Here is a 24,085-nt window from a genome sequence, read left to right on the forward strand (position 1 = left end):
TAGAATTATAAGCCATTTTAGTATTTCAGTATTGTTTCAGCCATTTTAGTATTTCAGTATTGTTTCAGCCATTTTAGTATTTCAGTATTGTTTCAGCCATTTTAGTATTTCAGTATTGTTACATCCGTTTCAGTGTTTCAGTATTATTCAGCCATTTCTATTTTATTTCTGCCATTTCGGTATTTTTTCAGCCATTTCAATATTTCAGTATTTTATCCTTTATTTTTCCTGACCTGAATCTGTAATTGATTGGCTTGTATTTGTTTAGGACAAGGGTGTATTCTCTATCGGCGTTGTGGTTTCTGACGCTGATTACACAGTAAGTTCACAATAAAGCCTCTAACTCTTTTCACAGACCCCAAATCCAGTAACAAATTCAAGAAAACGTACAGTATTATATAGAGCCTTTATTGCATGGGACTTCCTTCCATCTCATATTGCTCAAATGAACAGCAAACCTGGTTTCAAATAACAGATAAAGCAACACCTCACGGCACAACGCCTCTCCCTTATCTGACGTAGATAGTTTGTGTGTATGGATTGGCCTTTTTTAAAGAAATGTATGTAATTCTGTCCTTGAGCTGTTCTTGTCTATTAATGTTCTGTATTATGTTATGTTTCATGTTTTGTGTGGAGCCCAGGAAGAGTAGCTGCTGCTTTTGCAACAGCTAACGGGAATCCTAATAAAATACCAAACATAAACATATTTTTTTTAACTATGTTTTTTAAAATGTATTTTATTGTTTTTAACAAATGTATGTTTTATAAACATGCACAATATATCATGTCATCTTTTTTTTAGGTTGCCAAAGACATTCAGATAATCGTAATAGACGCGAATGATAACCAACCCATATTTGAAAATACGCCTTACAATGTAAATGTCGAAGAAGTAAGTACAATTACTAATTTTACATTCCTTTAATAAGAATTTAATTTATATGGCACGTTCAATTAATTTCCAGCCATAATTAAGAAATTGTGGGAAACTTCATGAGCCTGTGAAATCATCTAAACAGACAATGGTTTGAAAACTTTTCAGAAAATCAGGTAATTTGGGAAATCTATAGAAACTTTAGTAATTTATAATAATGTTTTAGAAAAGTATTTATATTGTTTTCATAATTTGTACAGAAAGTATTCTTATCCTTCGACTTAGAATGTATTTTGTTGTTACAGCCTAAATAAAAAAATGGATTCAATAAAACATTCACACACAATAAAAGTGAATTAAAGTGAACATTTTTGCTAATTTATTGAAAATGAAATACAGAAATATCTAATTTACATAAGTTTTCACACCACTGAGTCAATGCATGTTAGAATCACCTTTGTCAGTGATTACAGCTGTAAGTGTTTCTGGATAAGAGTGTGCAAAGCTGTCATCAAGGCAAAGGGTGGCTATTTGAAGAATCTCAAATATAAAATATATTTTGATTTGTTTAACACTTTTTTGATTACTACATAATTCAATATGTATAATTTTATAGTTTTGATGTCTTCACTATTATTCTACAATGTAGAAAATACGAAATCCTATACGACTTAGTATGGAAAATCTACATCTAACCGGGTCCCTTGCTAGTGTATAGTCAGGAATTCATTTTTTGTGCTATACATTTGAAAGTTACTTTTCTAAATGGTGATGAAAAAAGTACTATTTTGTCTCCAAATTCCTTGCCCCACTTTGTCTGTTTTTGTTTGTTATTAGAACACCCCCTTGGACACCGTTCTGTTTCAAGTATATGCCAAAGATGTAGATGCTGGACTTGCTGCTGTTGTAAAGTACAGCATTGATGAGGTAAGTATTGCTTTTGGACAGAAAGCCGATTTTCTGTACTCATTCATAAGTAAACCTGACTCAAAACATCAACAGTGAACTTAGAACTAAGTTACACCCCCATTAGAACCAAGTTACACCCCCATTAGAACCAAGTGACACCCCCATTAGAACCAAGTTACACCCCCATTAGAACCAAGTTACACCCCCATTAGAACCAAGTTACACCCCCATTAGAACCAAGTTACACCCCCATTAGGACCAAGTGACAACCCCATTAGAACCAAGTTACACCCCCATTAGAACCAAGTTACACCCCCATTAGAACCAAGTTACACCCCCATTAGGACCAAGTGACAACCCCATTAGAACCAAGTTACAACCCCATTAGAACCAAGTTACACCCCCATTAGAACCAAGTTACACCCCCATTAGAACCAAGTTACACCCCCATTAGGACCAAGTGACAACCCCATTAGAACCAAGTTACACCCCCATTAGAACCAAGTTACACCCCCATTAGAACCAAGTTACACCCCCATTAGAACCAAGTTACACCCCCATTATAACCAAGCTACACCCCCATTAGAACCAAGTTACACCCCCATTAGGACCAAGTTACACCCCCATTAGAACCAAGTTACACCCCCATTAGGACCAAGTGACAACCCCATTAGGACCAAGTTACAACCCCATTAGAACCAAGTTACACCCCCATTAGAACCAAGTTACACCCCCATTAGGACCAAGTGACAACCCCATTAGAACCAAGTTACACCCCCATTAGAACCAAGTTACACCCCCATTAGAACCAAGTTACACCCCCATTAGAACCAAGTTACACCCCCATTAGAACCAAGTTACACCCCCATTAGAACCAAGTTACACCCCCATTAGGACCAAGTGACAACCCCATTAGAACCAAGTTACACCCCCATTAGGACCAAGTGACAACCCCATTAGGACCAAGTTACACCCCCATTAGAACCAAGTTACACCCCCATTAGAACCAAGTTACACCCCCATTAGGACCAAGTGACAACCCCATTAGAACCAAGTTACACCCCCATTAGAACCAAGTTACAACCCCCATTAGGACCAAGTGACAACCCCATTAGAACCAAGTTACACCCCCATTAGAACCAAGTTACACCCCCATTAGAACCAAGTTACACCCCCATTAGAACCAAGTTACACCCCCATTAGAACCAAGTTACACCCCCATTAGAACCAAGCTACACCCCCATTAGAACCAAGTTACACCCCCATTAGAACCAAGTTACACCCCCATTAGGACCAAGTGACAACCCCATTAGAACCAAGTTACACCCCCATTAGAACCAAGTTACACCCCCATTAGGACCAAGTGACAACCCCATTAGAACCAAGTTACACCCCCATTAGAACCAAGTTACACCCCCATTAGAACCAAGTTACACCCCCATTAGGACCAAGTGACAACCCCATTAGAACCAAGTTACACCCCCATTAGAACCAAGTTACACCCCCATTAGAACCAAGTTACACCCCCATTAGGACCAAGTGACAACCCCATTAGAACCAAGTTACACCCCCATTAGGACCAAGTGACAACCCCATTAGAACCAAGTTACACCCCCATTAGAACCAAGTTACACCCCCATTAGAACCAAGTTACACCCCCATTAGAACCAAGTTACACCCCCATTAGAACCAAGTTACACCCCCATTAGAACCAAGCTACACCCCCATTAGAACCAAGTTACACCCCCATTAGAACCAAGTTACACCCCCATTAGGACCAAGTGACAACCCCATTAGAACCAAGTTACACCCCCATTAGAACCAAGTTACACCCCCATTAGGACCAAGTGACAACCCCATTAGAACCAAGTTACACCCCCATTAGAACCAAGTTACACCCCCATTAGAACCAAGTTACACCCCCATTAGGACCAAGTGACAACCCCATTAGAACCAAGTTACACCCCCATTAGAACCAAGTTACACCCCCATTAGAACCAAGTTACACCCCCATTAGAACCAAGTTACACCCCCATTAGGACCAAGTGACAACCCCATTAGAACCAAGCTACACCCCCATTAGAACCAAGTGACACCCCCATTAGAACCAAGTGACACCCCCATTAGAACCAAGTGACACCCCATTAGAACCAAGTTACACCCCCATTAGAACCAAGTGACACCCCCATTAGAACCAAGTTACACCCCCATTAGGACCAAGTGACAACCCCATTAGAACCAAGTTACACCCCCATTAGAACCAAGTTACACCCCCATTAGAACCAAGCTACACCCCCATTAGAACCAAGTTACACCCCCATTAGAACCAAGCTACACCCCCATTAGAACCAAGCTACACCCCCATTAGAACCAAGTTACACCCCCATTAGAACCAAGTTACACCCCCATTAGAACCAAGCTACACCCCCATTAGAACCAAGTTACACCCCCATTAGAACCAAGTGACACCCCCATTAGGACCAAGTTACACCCCCATTAGAACCAAGTTACACCCCCATTAGAACCAAGTTACACCCCCATTAGAACCAAGTTACACCCCCATTAGAACCAAGTTACACCCCCATTAGGACCAAGTGACAACCCCATTAGAACCAAGTTACACCCCCATTAGAACCAAGTTACACCCCCAACATTAGTCATGTAGCAGATAATAATAAAAGCACTTCCCAACAGACGTTGGGGGAAATTAGGACAGACTATATGCCTTGAGATTGTTATATCAACTCCATGTATTTAAACCTAACTCTCTCCTCGTTTCTAGGCTAGTCCAAGTAATGGACTAAACCATTTTGCTATCAATGAGAATAATGGCGACGTCAAACTGATTCAAAAACTGAATTTTACAAGTTTGAGCACTTTCTATAGGCTGAAGATCACAGCCACTGTAAGTAGCCCATCTCAACACTTCTATTCACTGTTGGATCTTCACTAGTCACTTATTGGAAGCGGTTTTCTGAATTCCTGACTAACAAGCATGTTCTTTCTGGAATTGATCATGTTTTTCGGGGCCCGATTGCGGGATTAATCTGAGAAAATGTCCTATTAAATGTTGTTTTCTGTTTCTGATTGTGTTTCCCCTCACAGGATGGTGGAGGCCCTGTGTATAATGAACCTCTCCCTGTTCATCAAATGAGCCACACTTTTGCCTTCATCACTGTAGTGGACGTCCCAGACATGGATCCAAGGTTTCTAAGTACTCCTTACGCGACTACTGTCACTGAGCATTCTTCTGTGGTGAGTCGGGTGTTGCCAAAATCGGCACTTTCCTTTGAGTTCATAGTTCAACCAACCTCAGAACATCAAACAACGTTCACTTCGTGTTTTCTACCAACAGCTAAGTTCTTTTACAATTGGTTTATTGTTGTTGCTAGTTGCTGTATTGTCGTACACATACATCTTCCTAAATCGATAAACAATTGTAAAAGTAAAGGTATGGACCAATATGGTACCAAATGGTCCATTTTCCCTACTTTGTGTTAGACTTTTGATCAGGGCCATTTACCACTTTTGATCAGGGCCAATTACTACTTTTGATCAGGGCCATTTACTACTTTTGATCAGGGCCATTTACCACTTTTGATCAGGGCCATTTACTACTTTTGATCAGGGCCATTTACCACTTTTGATCAGGGCCATTTACCACTTTTGATCAGGGCCATTTACCACTTTTAATCAGGGCCAATTACTACTTTTTATCAGGGCCAATTATTTTTTATCAGGGCCAATTACTACTTTTGATCAGGTCCAATTACTACTTTTGATCAGGGCCAATTACTACTTTTGATCAGGGCCAATTACTACTTTTTATCAGGGCCAATTACTACTTTTTATCAGGGCCAATTACTACTTTTGATCAGGTCCAATTACTACTTTTGATCAGGACCAATTACTACTTTTGATCAGGGCCAGTTATTTTTGATCAGGGCCATTGACTACTTTTGATCAGGGCCATTGACTACTTTTGATCAGGGCCAATTACTACTTTTGATCAGGGCCAATTATTTTTGATCAGGGCCATTGACTACTTTTGATCTGGGCCAATTACTACTTTTGATCTGGGCCAATTACTACTTTTGAACAGGGCCATTTACTACTTTTTTTATCAGGGCCAATTACTACTTTTGATCAGGGCCATTTACTACTTTTGATCAGGACCATTTACTACTTTTGATCAGGACCAATCACTACTTTTGATCAGGGCCATTTACAACTTTTGATCAGGGCCAATTACTACTTTTGATCAGGGCCAATTACTACTTTTGAACAGGGCCATTTACTACTTTTTTTATCAGGGCCAATTACTACTTTTGATCAGGGCCATTTACTACTTTTTTTATCAGGGCCAATTACTACTTTTGATCAGGGCCATTTACTACTTTTGATCAGGACCATTTACTACTTTTGATCAGGACCAATTACTACTTTTGATCAGGACCAATTACTACTTTTGATCAGGGCCATTTACAACTTTTGATCAGGGCCAATTTCTACTTTTGATCAGGGCCATTTACTACTTTTGATGAGGGCCATTTACCCTTTTTGATCAGGGCCATTTACTACTTTTTATCAGGATTATTTACTAATTTTGATCAGGGCCATTTACTACTTTTGATCAGGGCCAATTTCTACTTTTGATCAGGGCCATTTACTACTTTTGATGAGGGCCATTTACCCTTTTTGATCAGGGCCATTTACTACTTTTTATCAGGATTATTTACTAATTTTGATCAGGGCCATTTACTACTTTTGATCAGGGCCAATTACTACTTTTGATCAGGGCCAATTACTACTTTTGATCAGGGCCATTTACTACATTTGGGGTGCCAAAGGGGACAAAGCCTTTGTTGACGTCAGCCTTTATCTGAACTCTACTGTCTCACTTTCATTTCAGGGCCTGTTTGTGTTTAAAGTGACTGCAATTGATCAGGACACAGGAATCAACGATGACATCACCTACAGCATTGATGGTGAGCATAACTACTTCTCTGAATATCTGCTAATTTCATGTTGTTAGCGGAACATGAGCATAAACGCTGTCCGTTGCCATTGTGCTGACAAGTCTTGAAAAGATAAAGATTTAATTTTTTATTATTCCTAAATTGTTGGAATAAAAATGAAGATTGGACTCTGATATATGTTTTGTTATTTTGCAGGTACCAATGACCTGTTTGACATCACAGCCATTGATGGAATCATATCTGTAAAAAGTGATATTGACAGAGAGGCTTTGTCGGACATCAATTATGTTGTGACCCTTATTGTGACGGTATACTCTTACTGCTTAAACCCTTTACATCATTTCCAAACAGTCATTTATCCAAAGGACAATATTTCATTTCAAGCTGACCTACTGTTAATAAAAACTACAATTCCAGGCAACGGAGGTACATCCAAGTGTCCTGGGGTCTCAAGCCCACACCTCCACTGAGGTCCGCATTACCATCGGTGACATCAACGACAACAAGCCTAAATTTTATGATTGTGGTGTGGAGCCCTGCGTGGAGGCCAGTAGCTTCACGGCCAACATCTTTGAGCACTCCTCCATGGGTGTTCCAGTCAACGACCTCAACATCAAAGCCAAAGATTTGGATCAGGTCAGTCCTTACTAAGAAATAGGGTTGGATCAGGTCAGTCCTTACTAAGAAATAGGGTTGGATCAGGTCAGTCCTTACTAAGAAATAGGGTTGGATCAGGTCAGTACTTACTAAGAAATAGGGTTGGATCAGGTCAGTCCTTACTGAGAAATAGGGTTGGATCAGGTCAGTCCTTACTGAGAAATAGGGTTGGATCAGGTCAGTCTTTACTAAGAAATAGGGTTGGATCAGGTCAGTCCTTACTGAGAAATAGGGTTGGATCAGGTCAGTCCTTACTGAGAAATAGGGTTGGATCAGGTCAGTCCTTACTAGGAAATAGGGTTGGATCAGGTCAGTCCTTACTGAGAAATAGGGTTGGATCAGGTCAGTACTTACTAAGAAATAGGGTTGGATCAGGTCAGTCCTTACTAGGAAATAGGGTTGGATCAGGTCAGTCCTTACTGAGAAATAGGGTTGGATCAGGTCAGTCCTTACTAAGAAATAGGGTTGCAAAAATGTGGAGATTTTTTTTCTGTAACTCTTTGTTGGAAGATTCCCAGAGTTAGGAAGGGGGGGGGGAAGGAATAATGAAAAACAAAATCTGAAATCCTCCAACCAGGATAACTTGAAAATGTACTGGAATTTTGCAACCCTAATCACATAATATATTTTTGTTAATAATAATAATAATAAAAAAACAAAACATCAAAGTTATGTGGGACCTGAGTTTACTCAGGCCAGAAAATTGATCAACATCTGTATTCTGATGTAGGGAGATCGTGGAAAATTCGAATTAAGTCTTGCTGGACCAGACAAGGATGCGTTCAGTGTGTCGCCACAGATTGCCTACTCAGAAAGCCCAGTTCAGATCATGGTCAAGAATTCCCAGGCTGTGGACTACGAGACGAAAACATCAATGGTTGTCCAGGTACGCGTTTCAGATGACAACCTATTCCCTATTTAGTGCACTACTTTTCACCAGGGCCCAATAAGGACCATGGTCAAAAGTAAAGTACTATGTCCACATAATGTGAGAAATGTCTTCACTATAATTGACTGAAACCAAAGACAAACACCATTGTCAAACTAATCAACAACCACCTTGTCATCATAATCATTTAAATACATTTGACAATATTTTTTTCGAAGAAGATGTGTGACAAGTTGATTGAAGATTTCAACCGGACAAACTAAGTGGTTCTGGAGTGTGTCCAATGCCAGAATTATCCTAGCTTAGCTGAAACAGGATTTGTGTAGTGTTAAGACGGCAAGCAAACACACATAGTATCCATTACAAACAGGTCGATTACTTATGCTAAAGGAGATAACGTTGCACCCTTCACACGGTATAGCCAGGTGAAACTGCGGACACGCGAGAGACATTTAAACGGTCTCTGCCAGAACGGTTGCCAAGCTGCAGAACGTGAATAACGACATCGCATGATTAACAGTGCATTGTACCCAAAAAGTATTTGGATTGACGATCCTATCACCATTTTCAAAACCAAAGCTTTTTTGTCTCAAATGGCACTCTCTTCACCAAACAGTGCACAACTTTTAACCTGCTTTTAACCTGTACTGATATTCACCACAAAGTACAACATTCTTACTCTGTCTCGAAAGTCTGTGTTTAAAACTGAGGTAAATCGTGGTTGTTTTCCTGGACAGATTATCGCCAAGGATCCCTCCAATTCAGCAGACTGCTGTTCCACGGCTACAGTCACCATTCAGATTAAAGACATTAATGACAACAGCCCCACGTTCCCCAAAGAAGTCTACAACCTCAAGGTTGATGAGCACAGTCCCAATGGAACCACTGTGGACACGATAACGGTAGGTCCATGTTATTGTTACCATTCTAACAGTAGGTCCATGTTACCATTCTAACGGTAGGTCCATGTTATTGTTACCATTCTAACGGTAGGTCCATGTTATTGTTACCATTCTAACGGTAGGTCCATGTTATTGTTACCATTCTAACAGTAGGTCCATGTTATTGTTACCATTCTAACGGTAGGTCCATGTTACCATTCTAACGGTAGGTCCATGTTATTGTTACCATTCTAACGGTAGGTCCATGTTATTGTTACCATTCTAACAGTAGGTCCATGTTATTGTTACCATTCTAACAGTAGGTCCATGTTATTGTTACCATTCTAACGGTAGGTCCATGTTACCATTCTAACGGTAGGTCCATGTTATTGTTACCATTCTAACAGTAGGTCCATGTTATTGTTACCATTCTAACAGTAGGTCCATGTTATTGTTACCATTCTAACGGTAGGTCCATGTTATTGTTACCATTCTAACGGTAGGTCCATGTTACCATTCTAATGGTAGGTCCATGTTATTGTTACCATTCTAACGGTAGGTCCATGTTATTATTACCATTCTAACGGTAGGTCCATGTTATTATTACCATTCTATCGGTAGGTCCATGTTATTGTTACCATTCTAACGGTAGGTCCATGTTATTATTACCATTCTATCGGTAGGTCCATGTTATTGTTACCATTCTAACGGTAGGTCCATGTTATTTTTACCATTCTAACGGTAGGTCCATGTTATTGTTACCATTCTAACGGTAGGTCCATGTTATTGTTACCATTCTAACGGTAGGTCCATGTTATTGTTACCATTCTAACGGTAGGTCCATGTTATTGTTACCATTCTAACGGTAGGTCCATGTTATTGTTACCATTCTAACGGTAGGTCCATGTTATTGTTACCATTCTAACGGTAGGTCCATGTTACCATTCTAACGGTAGGTCCATGTTATTGTTACCATTCTAACAGTAGGTCCATGTTATTGTTACCATTCTAACAGTAGGTCCATGTTATTGTTACCATTCTAACGGTAGGTCCATGTTATTGTTACCATTCTAACGGTAGGTCCATGTTATTATTACCATTCTAACGGTAGGTCCATGTTATTGTTACCATTCTAACGGTAGGTCCATGTTATTGTTACCATTCTAACGGTAGGTCCATGTTACCATTCTAACGGTAGGTCCATGTTATTGTTACCATTCTAACGGTAGGTCCATGTTATTGTTACCATTCTAACGGTAGGTCCATGTTATTGTTACCATTCTAACAGTAGGTCCATGTTATTGTTACCATTCTAACGGTAGGTCCATGTTATTATTACCATTCTAACAGTAGGTCCATGTTATTGTTACCATTCTAACGGTAGGTCCATGTTACCATTCTAACGGTAGGTCCATGTTATTGTTACCATTCTAACGGTAGGTCCATGTTATTGTTACCATTCTAACGGTAGGTCCATGTTATTGTTACCATTCTAACGGTAGGTCCATGTTACCATTCTAACGGTAGGTCCATGTTATTGTTACCATTCTAACGGTAGGTCCATGTTATTGTTACCATTCTAACGGTAGGTCCATGTTATTGTTACCATTCTAACGGTAGGTCCATGTTACCATTCTAACAGTAGGTCCATGTTATTGTTACCATTCTAACGGTAGGTCCATTATATTGTTTCCATTCTAACGTTAGGTCCATGTTACCATTCTAACGGTAGGTCCATGTTATTGTTACCATTCTAACGGTAGGTCCATGTTACCATTCTAACGGTAGGTCCATGTTATTGTTACCATTCTAACGGTAGGTCCATGTTACCATTCTAACGGTAGGTCCATGTTATTGTTACCATTCTAACGGTAGGTCCATGTTATTGTTACCATTCTAACAGTAGGTCCATGTTATTGTTACCAATGCGCTCTGTGTTTGATTTGAACAGCGTCTTGAAGTATCGAGTGTTAACTCACTCAATCCAGGTCACACTGCTATGTAAATCAAACACACTTGTAATAAAATGTGAATCAAAAGTCCTTTGATTCTTGTTCTTGCCTCTGTTTTTTTTTTTTTTTTTATTGTTGCTGCTAAATGTATTAGGAAGTACAAACACAAAAACTATATTTCTCTCCAGGCAACCGATCCTGACACTATGGATGTTGGTATCATCAGATACAGACTTCTTCCAGACAGCATGTATGTACACTACATATTATTATTACTGTATGCTGTATTGTAATCCATTCCAGGGTTTTCTTATGTTTATATGATACTTCCTTCATTTAGCTTGCTTTATAATAGGCTTTCATACAACATATAACATAAACAATATACAGTATATCAACTTTGATGTTGTCTGACAAGAGGTGCCAAAGTTTGTGAAACGAGACCCAATACATTAGAACTAAATACTAAAAAAGATTTCTGGTTTTCAGACTAAAGTACTTCGATGTGAATGCAATGACGGGGAGGATCTTTGTGACAAACAGCAAACTGATCGATCGAGAGGTCACCTCCCTGTATTCTCCAACTCTGCAAGCAAGAGACCAGGCCAACAACACAGGGAACGCTGTGTTAGAGATCACACTGACAGACGTCAATGACCAGACACCACAGTTCAACAGAGAATCCTACATTGACTATGTGAAAGAGGGCTCAAACCTAAGAATTCAAGTACAGGTCAATATCTGCCTCTATACAAGTGGATTTCAAACCTCTCCTCAAAGACCCCCCAGAACGTTTTAGGATTTAGTTGTAGCCCTGAACTACTTCATCTGATTTACCTAATCAAGGACTTTATTATCAGTTGACAAGATGAATAAGGTGGTGGAATAAACATTGTAAATAAGAAATTGTTCTTAATTGACCCCTGTATAAATAAAAAATAAAAACATGGAACGCCTGAGGATCGGTTTGAAAACCCCCTCTACACCACGGGTGTCAAACTCATTCCATGGAGGGCTGAGAGTTTCCAGGTTATCACTCCTTCCTTGTGCTCATTTGATCAATGAAGGTCACTGATTAGTTAGGAACTCCCCTCACCTGCTTGTCCAAGACTTCATTTTGACAAAGACTGAAAGGAAATAACAACACCCAGCAGCCACTGGGGCCCTCCATGGAATGAGTTTGAGACCCCTGCTCTACACACAGTAACCAAAGGGTTAAAACTGCTCTACAGCTGACCCTTATGCAACTCTATGGCAGACCCGTAGACCCGAAAAATTCTAGTAACTTTCCAAAAATTCACAGTTTAAAAAAAAATCCAGGTCAGAGGATTCCAGATTTCCTGCTTATTCTGTACTGAATTCCAGGAATCTTCCAGGAATTTGGGGGAAAGTTACCAGAATTTTGCTACCTAGGTAGACCTCTGTGCTGCTTCTAGTTGTTGGTGATTTTTTCCTTCTTCTCGTTTGCAGGCTACTGACAGAGATGAGCCGCCCAACAGCGAGATTGTGTATGGAATAGTTAGCAGTGACTACAGTGCCAAATTCACCATTGACCCCACCACAGGCTGGTTGGAGAACAAAGGCCCGCTAGACAGAGAGGCCATGCAGGCCAAGGATAATGGGCAGGTTCAGTTAAATGTGACAGCAACTGACAAAGGCAGTCCACCACTGTCCACCTGGGTGCCAGTCATCATCAATGTGGAGGTAAGATCACTGTCCATCCCTCACAAACCTTTGACAAGTGCACAGACAGGATGTATTGGTACCTGGGCCCATATTCACAAAGCGTCTCAGAGTAGGACTGTTGATCTATGATCAGATCCCCCTTGGCAGCTCTGTTACTAGATCCTAAACAACTTTGCATTTATGTTTTATTAAAAAAAAATATATAATCTTACATTATTAGCCCAGAAAGTGTTTTGCGTTATTACGTACAGATGGAAATAACTTCTGGATATCAGAGCGGCAGTAACTCACCAGCATTCCGACCAGAAATACGACTTTCCCGAATTGGATCCTTTGTTCGTACTCCCCAATTCAATTTAACTTATCCCTGAGGCTGTTTCAAGACTCCGCCAGCAGAGAAGAGGTATTCAGAGTGGACTTCTAGTCTGTCTCAGGAGGCGTGCACACCATCCACTGATCCGAATATATTTCTCGCTAATGTTCAGCGCCTGGACAATAAAGTAGACGAGTTCAGGGTGAGGATCTCCTTCAAGAGAGACATAAGGGACTGTAACATACTCTGTTTCACAAAATCATGGTTCTCACCGGATATACTGTCCCCGTCCATACAGCCAGCTTGGTTCTTAGTACATTGTGCAAATAGGAATAAAGAACTCTACGGGAAAATGAAAAGCATAGGTGTATGTTTTATGATTAACTACTCATTGTGTGATTGTGGTAATGTACAGGAACTCAAGTCCTTTTGTTCACCCAACCTAGAATACCTCACAATCAAATGCCGACCGCATTACCTCCCAAGAGAGCTGTGTATATCCCCCTCAAGGAACTACACTGGACTTTGTGCAAACTGGAAACCACATATCCTGAGGCCACATTTATTGTAGCTGGGGATTTTAACCTGTCTGGGCTAGGGGGCAGTATTTTCACGGCCGGATGAAAAACGTACCCAATTTAAACAGGTTACTACTCTGGCCCAGAAACTAGAATATGCATATTATTAGTAGATTTGGATAGAAAACACTCTGAAGTTTCTAAAACTGTTTGAATGGTGTCTGTGAGTATAACAGAACTCATATGGCAGGCAAAAACCTGAGAAAAAGTCAACCAGGAAGTGGAGGATCTGAGAATTGTAGTTCTTCTTTCTGGTCCCTTTCGAAACTACAGTATCTGTGGGGTTACGTTGCACTTCCTAAGGCTTCCATTGGCTGTCAAAAGCCTTCAGAAAGTGGTTTGAGCATTCTCCTGTCACTGGGCAGATAATAGGAGCTCAGTTACTGAGTGGACTGCCTGGCAACAAAGGGATTGGATATGCTCAATCCAGCGAGCGCGCTGTTCCTTCTTTTTCTCCTTGAATGAATACGCTATTGTCCGGTTGGAATATTATCGCAATTTTACGTTAAAAATACCATAAAGATTGATTTTAAACAGCGTTTGACATGCTTCTAAGTACGGTAATGGAACATTTTGACTGTTCGTCTCTGGTACCGTGCTCGCGCGTTATGCCTTTGGATAGTGCTCTGAACGCACGAACAAAACGGAGGTATTTGGACATAAATATGGATTATTTAGAACAAAAACAACGTTTCTTGTGGAAGTAGCAGTCCTGGGAGTGCATTCTGACGAAGATCAGCAAAGGTAAGAGAATATTTGTAATACTAATTCTGAGTTTAGGTTGCCCCGAACTTGGCGGGTATCTGTATAGCTTTCTGTGATGGCGAGCTATGTACTCAGAATATTGAAAAATGTGCTTTCTCCATAAAGCTATTTTAAAATCTGACACAGCGGTTGCATCCAGGAGTAGTCTATCTATAATTCTTTAAATAATTGTTATATATTTTGTCAACGTTTATGATGAGTATTTTTGTAAATTGATGTGCACTTCGCCGGAAGTTTTGGTGGGAATACATTTTCTGAACATCACGCGCCAATGTAAAATGCTGTTTTTGGATATAAATATGAACTTTATCGAACAAAACACACATGTATTGTGTAACATGATGTCCTAGGAATGTCATCTGATGAAGATCGTCAAAGGTTAGTGCTTCATTTAGCTGTGTTTTGGGTTTTATTGACACATGTCCTTGCTTGGAAAATGGCTGTGTGATTATTTTTGTCTATGTACTCTCCTAACATAATCTAATGTTTTGCTTTCTCTGTAAAGCCTTTTTGAAATCGGACAATATGGTTACATCAAGGAGAAGTGTATCTTTAAAATGGTGTAAAATAGTTGTATGTTTGAGAAAGTTCAATTATGACATTTTTGTTGTTTGTGAATTTGCCGCCCTGATATTTCACTGACTGTGTCCCGCAGGTGGGACACTAGCGTCCCACGTAGCCCATAGAAGTTAACAAAGCAGTTCTGAGGAAAACGCTACCGAAGTTCTATCATTGACTGTAGTACTTGCACTTCAAAAACTCTCGACCACTGTCACTCTCCCTTCCGGGATGGCTACAAGGCCCTCCCCTCCCTCCCTTCGGCAAATCAGATCACGACTCCTCCCTTCAAACAGGAAATACCCATTCTAAGGTCTATTCAACGCTGGTCTTACCAATTGGAATCCATGCCTCAAGATTGTTTTGATCACGCAGACTGGGATATGTTCTAGGTAGCCTCTGAGAATAACATTGATGTATACACAGACACGGTGACCAAGTTCATAAGGAAGTTTATGGGGGATGTTGTTCCCACTGTGACGATTAAAACCTACCCAAACCAAAAAACTGTGGGACATTTTAAGCGTGTTGACCCTCGCAAGGCTGCAGGAACAGACGGCATCCCTAGCCACGCCCTCAGAGCATGCGCAGACCAGCTGGCTGGAGTGTTTACGAACATATTCAATCTCTCCCTATCCCAGTCTGCTGTCCCCACTTGCTTCAAGATGTCCACCATTGTTCCTGTACCCAAGGTGGCAAAGATTTCTGAACTAAATAGCACTCACTTCCGTCATCATGAAGTGCTTTTAGAGGCTTGTTAAGGATCATATCACCTCTACCTTACCTGACACCCTAGACCCACGGCATTTTGCAATAGATCCACAGACGATGCAATCGCCATCGCACTGCACTCTGCCCTATCCCATCTGGACAAGAGGAATACCTATGTAAGAATGCTGTTCATTCACTAGAGCTCAACCTTCAACAGCATAGTACCCTCCAAGCTCATCATTAAGCTTGGGACCCTGGGTCTGAACTCCGCCCTATGCAACTGGATCCTGTACTTCCTGATGGGCCGCCCACAGGTGGTAGAAAGTAGGATACAACACCTCCACTATGCTGATCCTCGACACAGAGACCCCACAAGGGTGCGTGCTCAGTCCCCTCCTGTACTCCTTTGTCACCCATGATGGTGTGGCCACGCACGCCTCCAAACTCAATCATCAAGTTTGAAGACAACACAACAGCGGTAGGCCTGATTATCAACAACAACGAGACAGCCTACAGGGAGGAGGTGAGGGCCCTGGCAGAGTGGTGAAGGAAATATAGACCTCTACCTCAACGTCACCAAAATGAAGGAGCTGATCGTGGACTTCAGGAGACAGCAGAGCGAGCATGCTCCCATCCACATTGACAGGACCGCAGTGGAGAAGGTGAAAAGCTTCAAGTTCCTCAGCGTACACATCACTGACGAAATGGTCCACCCACACAGACAGTGTGGTGAAGAAGGCGCAACTGTGCCTCTTCAACCTCAGGATGCTGAATAAATTTAGCGTGGCCCCTAAGACCCTCACAAACTTTCACAGATGCACCATTGAAAGAATCCTGTCAGGCTGTATCACTGCCCGCAACCACGGGCTCTCCAGAGGGTGGTGTGGTCTGCCCAAAGCATCACTGGGGGTAAACTACTTGCCCTCCAGGACACCTACAGCACCCAAAGGCCCAAAAAATCATCAAGGACATCAACCACCTGAGCCATGCCCTGTTCACCCTGCTATCATCCAAATGTCGAAGTCAGTAAAGGTGCATCAAAGCAGGGACCGAGAGACTGAAAAACAGCTTCTAATACAAGGCAATCTGATTGTTAAATAGCCATCACTAGCCGGCTTCCACCCAGTACCCTGACCTGAACTTAGTCAGTGTCACCAGCCTACTACCAGCTGTTTACTCTTCCATGCACCTTAGAGACTGCTGCCCTATGAACATACACGCTTTAATAATGGAACACTGGTCACATTGATAATGTTTATTTAAAAAAAAAAAAAAAATCTTTTTTTATGTTTACATGCTGTTTTACTAATTTCATATGCATATACTGCATATACTGTATTGTAGTCAAGGCCATCCTATTCAACTATTCAACTATTGCTGTATCTACAGTGCATTTGGAAAGTATTTAGACCCCTTGACTTTTTCCACATTTTGTTGCGTTACATTGTTCTAATATTATATATTTCTTAATTCCACTTGTGTACTTTTAGATTTGTGTGTATTGTTTTGACTCGTTAGATATTACTGTACTGTTGGAGCTAGGAACACAAGCATTTTGCTACACCCACAATAACATCTGCTAAATATGTGTGTGTGTGTGTGCGACCAATAAAATATGATTTTATTAGACTTTTATACTGATCCTCGATCACCATTCTTAATCTGAGAAGCTTTATGCATATGGACCCAGACCTTGTATCTAATTTTCGACTGGATAGACCTTTTCGACAGATTGTTTAATGTGTAAGTGTGTCTTCTTGACGTGATCAGAAGTAAGAGGAAGGCTTCCGTTCCTTGTATCTTTGTCACCTTCGTGAACATAAATTGTAAAGCTTCACTGGTCTTCTACTTTCCAACCTAGGATATCAACGACAACACACCGAAGTTTCGAAAAGCTTCTTACAAATTCTCAGTGGAGGAGGGGAAGAAAGGTAAGCACATGTTTGTTTTTGTTGAATTCAGACATTTTGCCGCCATTTTACCCTCATTCAAATTTAGAGGGAGGATGTGGTTAAGTCCCTACTTCTCCTCAGAAAAACATTGATCATCGCCTCAAACATAAGCTATCTCCCGCCCCCCCCAAAAAAACATGCCTCTCGTCACTTACCATGCCGTCATTGTGGAATTTGTTCTTAACTGACTTGCTTGGTTGATAATAAACCTTTAATAACAAAACATCTCAGCTAATCATGAATTCAACAACCTGAGGCCGTCTCTTTCTGTCTTTCTCTAACAGCTGAATTTGTGGGCTCCGTCCAGGCAGTGGATTTGGACCAAACTATCGACCACAACCGCATCTCCTTCAGCATCATCAGCGGAAGCTTTGGCCAATTCATCATCCGAACCTTCAACGACGAACCCGATGGTTACATCGGTAACATCACGGTCGACCCGGACATCGAGCTAGACTACGAGAGCAGCTTCAATACCTTCAGCCTGGATGTGGAGGCCATGGACCTGGGATCGAGGAAGGACACTGTAAAAGTGGAGGTGATTGTGGTGGATGTGAATGACGAGAGGCCTGAGTTCAAGCCCGTCGCCCCGTTGTACATAAAGGAAAACACCACTATCACTGGAGTCGTGGGGAGTTTTAATGGGGTGGACCTGGACAAGAATCACTCTCTGGTCTACCAGCTGGTCTCCACTAAGTGCCGCTGTAACGGCTCCCTGACTCTCGGACCCTGCCCAGAGGACTGGTTCAACCTGGAGCCCACAGGAAAGATCATGCTCAACGAGGAGTTTGTGATCGACTTTGAGAAGTGTGACCTGGTTGAGCTGGAGGCCCAGGTGGTGGATGAGTTCACCCAGAAAGGGGAAAACAACAGCGCAACACCAGGTCGGTTCAACTGGGTTTGATCGGGTACCTCTGTTTGGTTCTAGCTCTGTTTGGGCTGTAAAATTCCCAGGTTGAAAGATTCCCTGGAAAAGACTCTGGGGATGAGGCGGGAATAAGCAGGAACTCCAAGAATCCTGCAACTGGGATTTTTTTGGAAAATCTTGGGAATGTTACCAGAAATTTGTAACCCTATTTTGTAACATTACTACCGTTAATATGTACGTTTGTAACTTTAATATCTTTCAATGTATTCTAACAATTCAAATAAATTTCAGGGCTCATTGTGATCAACATCGACGACATCAATGACAATGCCCCTGCTTTCGATACAACAGATTCCTTATATGGTAAATATGTTTCTAAACTTCAGCACGTTGTATGGTAAATCTGAATATCTGTATTTTTTTTTATATATATATGATAATTCATTTATTTTATGATATTAATTTATATAGCTACAGATTGACTTAACAGTGTTCTTACCTACCGTACCCTCTCTACAGTTGTGGTGTCAGAGACTGCCTCTGTAGGCTCAGTAATCGCCAGTGTCACTGTGAGTATAACTGTGTAAAATGGACAACGTCATTTATTTTTCTATTTGATAAGGTATAGCAAAACAAGTGCCGGGCCTGGGGGCGGACATCTCCTTTGTTTTTTTGAATCTCAAAATGTAGTTTTAAAGGTAGACTTAGCAATATGCCATCATTATACATAGTGGGACAGCTGTATGCTATGCAGATTTTTTTTTTAACATTTCAATCGAATATAAAGTATACCATTTAATACATTTAATACATTTAACTTGACGACTTGCCGCGATATGAGTTGTTATGAATTCCAGTCTTCCTTTTTTTTCCCCCTTTCCATATAGGCTACAGACCGTGATTCCGGGAAAAATAGGCAAATGACATTTTCGATAGCAAGTATACAATTCAGGGATGACGTCAACAATAAAACGACCGACTTGGGTAGTCGAGTGTTTCGAGTTGTCACCACACAGGAAGACGATAAATACGTCGGAAATATTCAGTGAGTATATAAATGCTGTCCGGGCAAGTCATATTTTAATTTCTGATTTCACTATAATTAATAGCCATTAAGAAACACAATGATTTTGTTAGGTTTTATGCTGTTAGTTGACACTATTGCAATGGATGAGGTAGATACATCGAAAATGACTTACAGAAGAATAACAGGTCTTTTTAAACTTTGTAGGAACGTCGAAGTGCTAAATATCAATGTTAAAGGTAAGTATTTGGTGACAGTTGGGGCAGCTAACACTGAAGAACCGAAACTCTTCTCTGAAACCAAACTGGAGGTAGGTGTAAAACTTACCGTGATTCATACAAAAAAGGTGAATTGATGGTTGCTTTAGTGAACATATTTCATTCTGTGATGGCTCTTACTGTTCTCTGTTACCGTCTGTCTGTCTGTCTGTCTGTCTGTCTGTCTGTCTGTCTGTCTGTCTGTCTGTCTGTCTGTCTGTCTGTCTGTCTGTCTGTCTGTCTGTCTGTCTGTCTGTCTGTCTGTCTGTCTGTCTGTCTGTCTGTCTGTCTGTCTGTCTGTCTGTCTGTCTGTCTGAGTAACACTTTCTTTCATGTTCCCCTCTCCAGATCTTCACAGTTGACAAGAGCTTAAAAGTCGAGCTTTTGTTTTCAAAGACAGTGGGTGAAGTTCAAGCGGCCCAAAGTCAGATTGTACTGTAAGAGATCTTTCTTTACTGCATATATTAACTACATAACATATATAGCATAATAATGTACTAACTTAATAAACTACAATTTTTCTTTTTGTATTTGTTCATTTGTACGTTTAACAATGAATGTGGCTGTACCTATAGGATGATTTTCAGATTGAGGTTATGTTGGCCATCCCTGTTGACAAGTGTTTTAACCACAGCATGGGGTAATACATGAATTCATTAACTTTATACATTTTTCCTATGCAGGCTTCTAACCGCAGCAACACAGACGAAAGTGGAAGTAGTTAAGATTAGGGCTGATTCAGGAAGTACGGAAATCAGGTAATAAAAATCACACGACTACCAGGATTCCGGTCAATTCCACTTCAATTCCAGTCCATTCAGAAAGTAAACCAAATTGAAATTCCACATATTTCCTCATTTAAAACCATTGCTGGGAATTGGAATTGGAATTTCAGTGTACTTCCAAAAAATGTACTGGAATTGAAATGTAATTGACTCCAAGCCTGACTACTACATACCAATGTTTTTCTTCTTCTCTCTGTTGATGAAAGCCTCCAGGTGATGCTCACTTTACTACAGGAAATGAATAGAGCACCGTTCATTTCAGTATCATTCAATGTGTGTGTGTGTGTGTGTGTGTGTGTGTGTGTGTGTGTGTGTGTGTGTGTGTGTGTGTGTGTGTGTGTGTGTGTGTGTGTGTGTGTGTGTGTGTGTGTGTGTGTGTGTGTGTGTGTGTCTATGTGTGTGTGATCTGTAGATCTGTGTCACTGCTCAAGTAGTTTAGAAATACATAATAGATACTGCTCAAAAAAATAAAGGGAACACTTAAACAACACATCCTAGATCTGAATGAAAGAAATAATCTTATTAAATACTTTTTTCTTTACATAGTTGAATGTGCTGACAACAAAATCACACAAAAATAATCAATGGAAATCCAATTTATCAACCCATGGAGGTCTGGATTTGGAGTCACACTCAAAATTAAAGTGGAAAACCACACTACAGGCTGATCCAACATTGATGTAATGTCCTTAAAACAAGTCAAAATGAGGCTCAGTAGTGTGTGTGGCCTCCACGTGCCTGTATGACCTCCCTACAACGCCTGGGCATGCTCCTGATGAGGTGGCGGATGGTCTCCTGAGGGATCTCCTCCCAGACCTGGACTAAAGCATCCGCCAACTCCTGGACAGTCTGTGGTGCAACGTGGCGTTGGTGGATGGAGCGAGACATGATGTCCCAGATGTGCTCAATTGGATTCAGGTCTGGGGAACGGGCGGGCCAGTCCATAGCATCAATGCCTTCCTCTTGCAGGAACTGCTGACACACTCCAGCCACATGAGGTCTAGCATTGTCTTGCATTAGGAGGAACCCAGGGCCAACCGCACCAGCATATGGTCTCACAAGGGGTCTGAGGATCTCATCTCGGTACCTAATGGCAGTCAGGCTACCTCTGGCGAGCACATGGAGGGCTGTGCCCCCCAAAGAAATGCCACCCCACACCATGACTGACCCACCGCCAAACCGGTCATGCTGGAGGATGTTGCAGGCAGCAGAACGTTCTCCACGGCGTCTCCAGACTCTGTCACGTCTGTCACATGTGCTCAGTGTGAACCTGCTTTCATCTGTGAAGAGCACAGGGCGCCAGTGGCGAATTTGCCAATCTTGGTGTTCTCTGGCAAATGCCAAACGTCCTGCACGGTGTTGGGCTGTAAGCACAACCCCCACCTGTGGACGTCGGGCCCTCATACCACCCTCATGGAGTCTGTTTCTGACCGTTTGAGCAGACTCATGCACATTTGTGGCCTGCTGGAGGTCATTTTGCAGTGCTCTGGCGGTGCTTCTCCTGCTCCTCCTTGCACAAAGGCGGAGGTAGCAGTCCTGCTGCTGGGTTGTTGCCCTCCTACGGCCTCCTCCACGTCTCCTGATGTACTGGCCTGTCTCCTGGTAGCGCCTCCATGCTCAGGACACTACGCTCGCATTGATGTGCCGTCCTGGATGAGCTGCACTACCTGAGCCACTTGTGTGGGTTGTAGACTCCGTCTCATGCTACCACTGGAGTGAAAGCACCGCCAGCATTCAAAAGTGACCAAAACATCAGCCAGGAAGCATAGGAACTGAGAAGTGGTCTGTGGTCCCCACCTGCAGAACCACTCCTTTATTGGGGGTGTCTTGCATAATTGCCTATAATTTCCACCTGTTGTCTATTCCATTTACACAACAGCATGTGAAATGTATTGTCAATCAGTGTTGCTTCCTAAGTGGACAGTTTGATTTCACAGAAGTGTGATTGACTTGGAGTTACATTGTGTTGTTTAAGTGTTCCCTTTATTTTTTTGAGCAGTGTATATATATATATTTTTTTAATCTTGTAAAAAAAAAAACGTTTTTCTTTTGCAGGGCGGCTGGCGATACCGTAATGGAGGTGTACTTTGTGAATGCCAATGGAACGGCCCTCGACTCTGACACTGCCGAGACTATTCTGTCCAACAGTGCGGAACGGTACAAATTACAGATTGATTTTGGCCTGAAAGATATTGTAAGTTTACTATAGGAAACTATTATTAAACAATTTTTTCCCCCCCCTCATGCCTTGCCATTACCATACACATACAATACACATCTATTTCAAGAAACAAATGTCACTTTTCATTTATTGGATTTAAAATCTCAAGTAGTCTCCTGAACTCACTGCATTTCATTTGAATTGGCTCCAACCCGGCCTTGTACATGCTAAACGAATATTTGTCTTGGGCTGTGTCCGAAATGACACCCTATTCCTAATGTTGTACACTATTTTTGAACAGGGCTCTGGTGAAAAGTAGTGCACTACATAGGGAATAGGATTCCTATAGGGCAGGGTTCACCAAATGGTGGCCCGTGGGCCGAATTTTGCCCGCGGGTGGTTTTATCTGGTCCCCCATGTTTTCTGAGCAAAAAAAAAAAATGAAGTTCATTTTTAATTTTTTATTGTTGGACAAAAAAGACTGTTAAAACACCAGGAAATCAACTCCAAGTGATTTTAATTTAAGAAATCTGTTCCCAAGTATTCCCACGCATAATAGAGAGACACGGGATGTATACAAATGTCGCAAGGTTTGAAACGATTATGTTTTAGTCAAACATTATATTAAGGGTTCCTGCGGTCAATTTGCAGTCTACAAATGATTAGTAATTATGTTCTGGCCCCACCGACCAAAAACAACAAAAAAAACCCACCTGAATCTTTATCTAGTTGATGGTCTCTGCTGTATGTACATCCACATGAATTGTTAAACGTTTGAATTAATAAATAAATATAAATAAATGTCCACTAGCTATTATGTTACTACATTATTATGCTATATTTGTAATATAGTGAATATATGCAGTGAAGATCTGTTACAGTACGATCTGATTTTGGTCCACTAAAGGAATGTTCCCCTGAGCTAGGGTTGCAAAATTCTGGTAACTTTCCTAAAATGTCCTGATTGGAAGATTCACGGAATCAGGAGGAAATAGGCAAGAATTCTAGATCCTTCCAACCATGATTTCTAGAAAACTCGGGAATTTTAGTTGAATGTTACTGTCATTTTTGCAACCCTACTCTGAACTCTGTGTTGCAGGGAGGGACTGTGGTGACAGAGAAGCAGGTGAATCCAGTAATGTTCGCTCTGTTGGGACTGGTGGCAGGCCTCATCATCGTTCTGGCTGTCATGACAACATCTCTTGTCTGCACCCGCAGGAGGTAAGCTGAGACCTGAGCACGTATGTATTAAACATCTCAGAGTAGGAGCGCTGATCTACGATCAG

At 41.3% G+C, this 24,085-nt stretch overlaps 1 protein-coding gene across 2 annotated transcripts in view; it reads left to right on the forward strand.

Moving 5' to 3' along the window:
* cdhr2 (cadherin related family member 2) overlaps positions 1–24,085 on the forward strand; it is a 45,559-nt gene that overhangs the window by 8,065 nt on the left and 13,409 nt on the right. For both annotated transcript variants that reach the window (XM_045717821.1, XM_045717822.1), the window contains exons 5-27: positions 269–319; positions 803–892; positions 1,712–1,801; positions 4,566–4,688; positions 4,889–5,038; positions 6,696–6,771; positions 6,958–7,070; positions 7,180–7,398; positions 8,150–8,305; positions 9,046–9,210; positions 11,330–11,391; positions 11,631–11,874; positions 12,612–12,845; positions 17,614–17,683; positions 17,989–18,588; positions 18,864–18,935; positions 19,092–19,141; positions 19,460–19,617; positions 19,804–19,906; positions 20,202–20,290; positions 20,537–20,611; positions 22,694–22,832; positions 23,899–24,020. In XM_045717821.1, coding sequence (XP_045573777.1) covers positions 269–319; positions 803–892; positions 1,712–1,801; positions 4,566–4,688; positions 4,889–5,038; positions 6,696–6,771; positions 6,958–7,070; positions 7,180–7,398; positions 8,150–8,305; positions 9,046–9,210; positions 11,330–11,391; positions 11,631–11,874; positions 12,612–12,845; positions 17,614–17,683; positions 17,989–18,588; positions 18,864–18,935; positions 19,092–19,141; positions 19,460–19,617; positions 19,804–19,906; positions 20,202–20,290; positions 20,537–20,611; positions 22,694–22,832; positions 23,899–24,020 — 3,251 coding nt within the window. The remainder of the gene's footprint in view (positions 1–268; positions 320–802; positions 893–1,711; positions 1,802–4,565; positions 4,689–4,888; positions 5,039–6,695; positions 6,772–6,957; positions 7,071–7,179; positions 7,399–8,149; positions 8,306–9,045; positions 9,211–11,329; positions 11,392–11,630; positions 11,875–12,611; positions 12,846–17,613; positions 17,684–17,988; positions 18,589–18,863; positions 18,936–19,091; positions 19,142–19,459; positions 19,618–19,803; positions 19,907–20,201; positions 20,291–20,536; positions 20,612–22,693; positions 22,833–23,898; positions 24,021–24,085) is intronic.

The sequence above is a fragment of the Salmo salar genome, chromosome ssa05, assembly GCF_905237065.1.
Source record: "Salmo salar chromosome ssa05, Ssal_v3.1, whole genome shotgun sequence".
Lineage (NCBI taxonomy): Eukaryota > Metazoa > Chordata > Actinopteri > Salmoniformes > Salmonidae > Salmo > Salmo salar.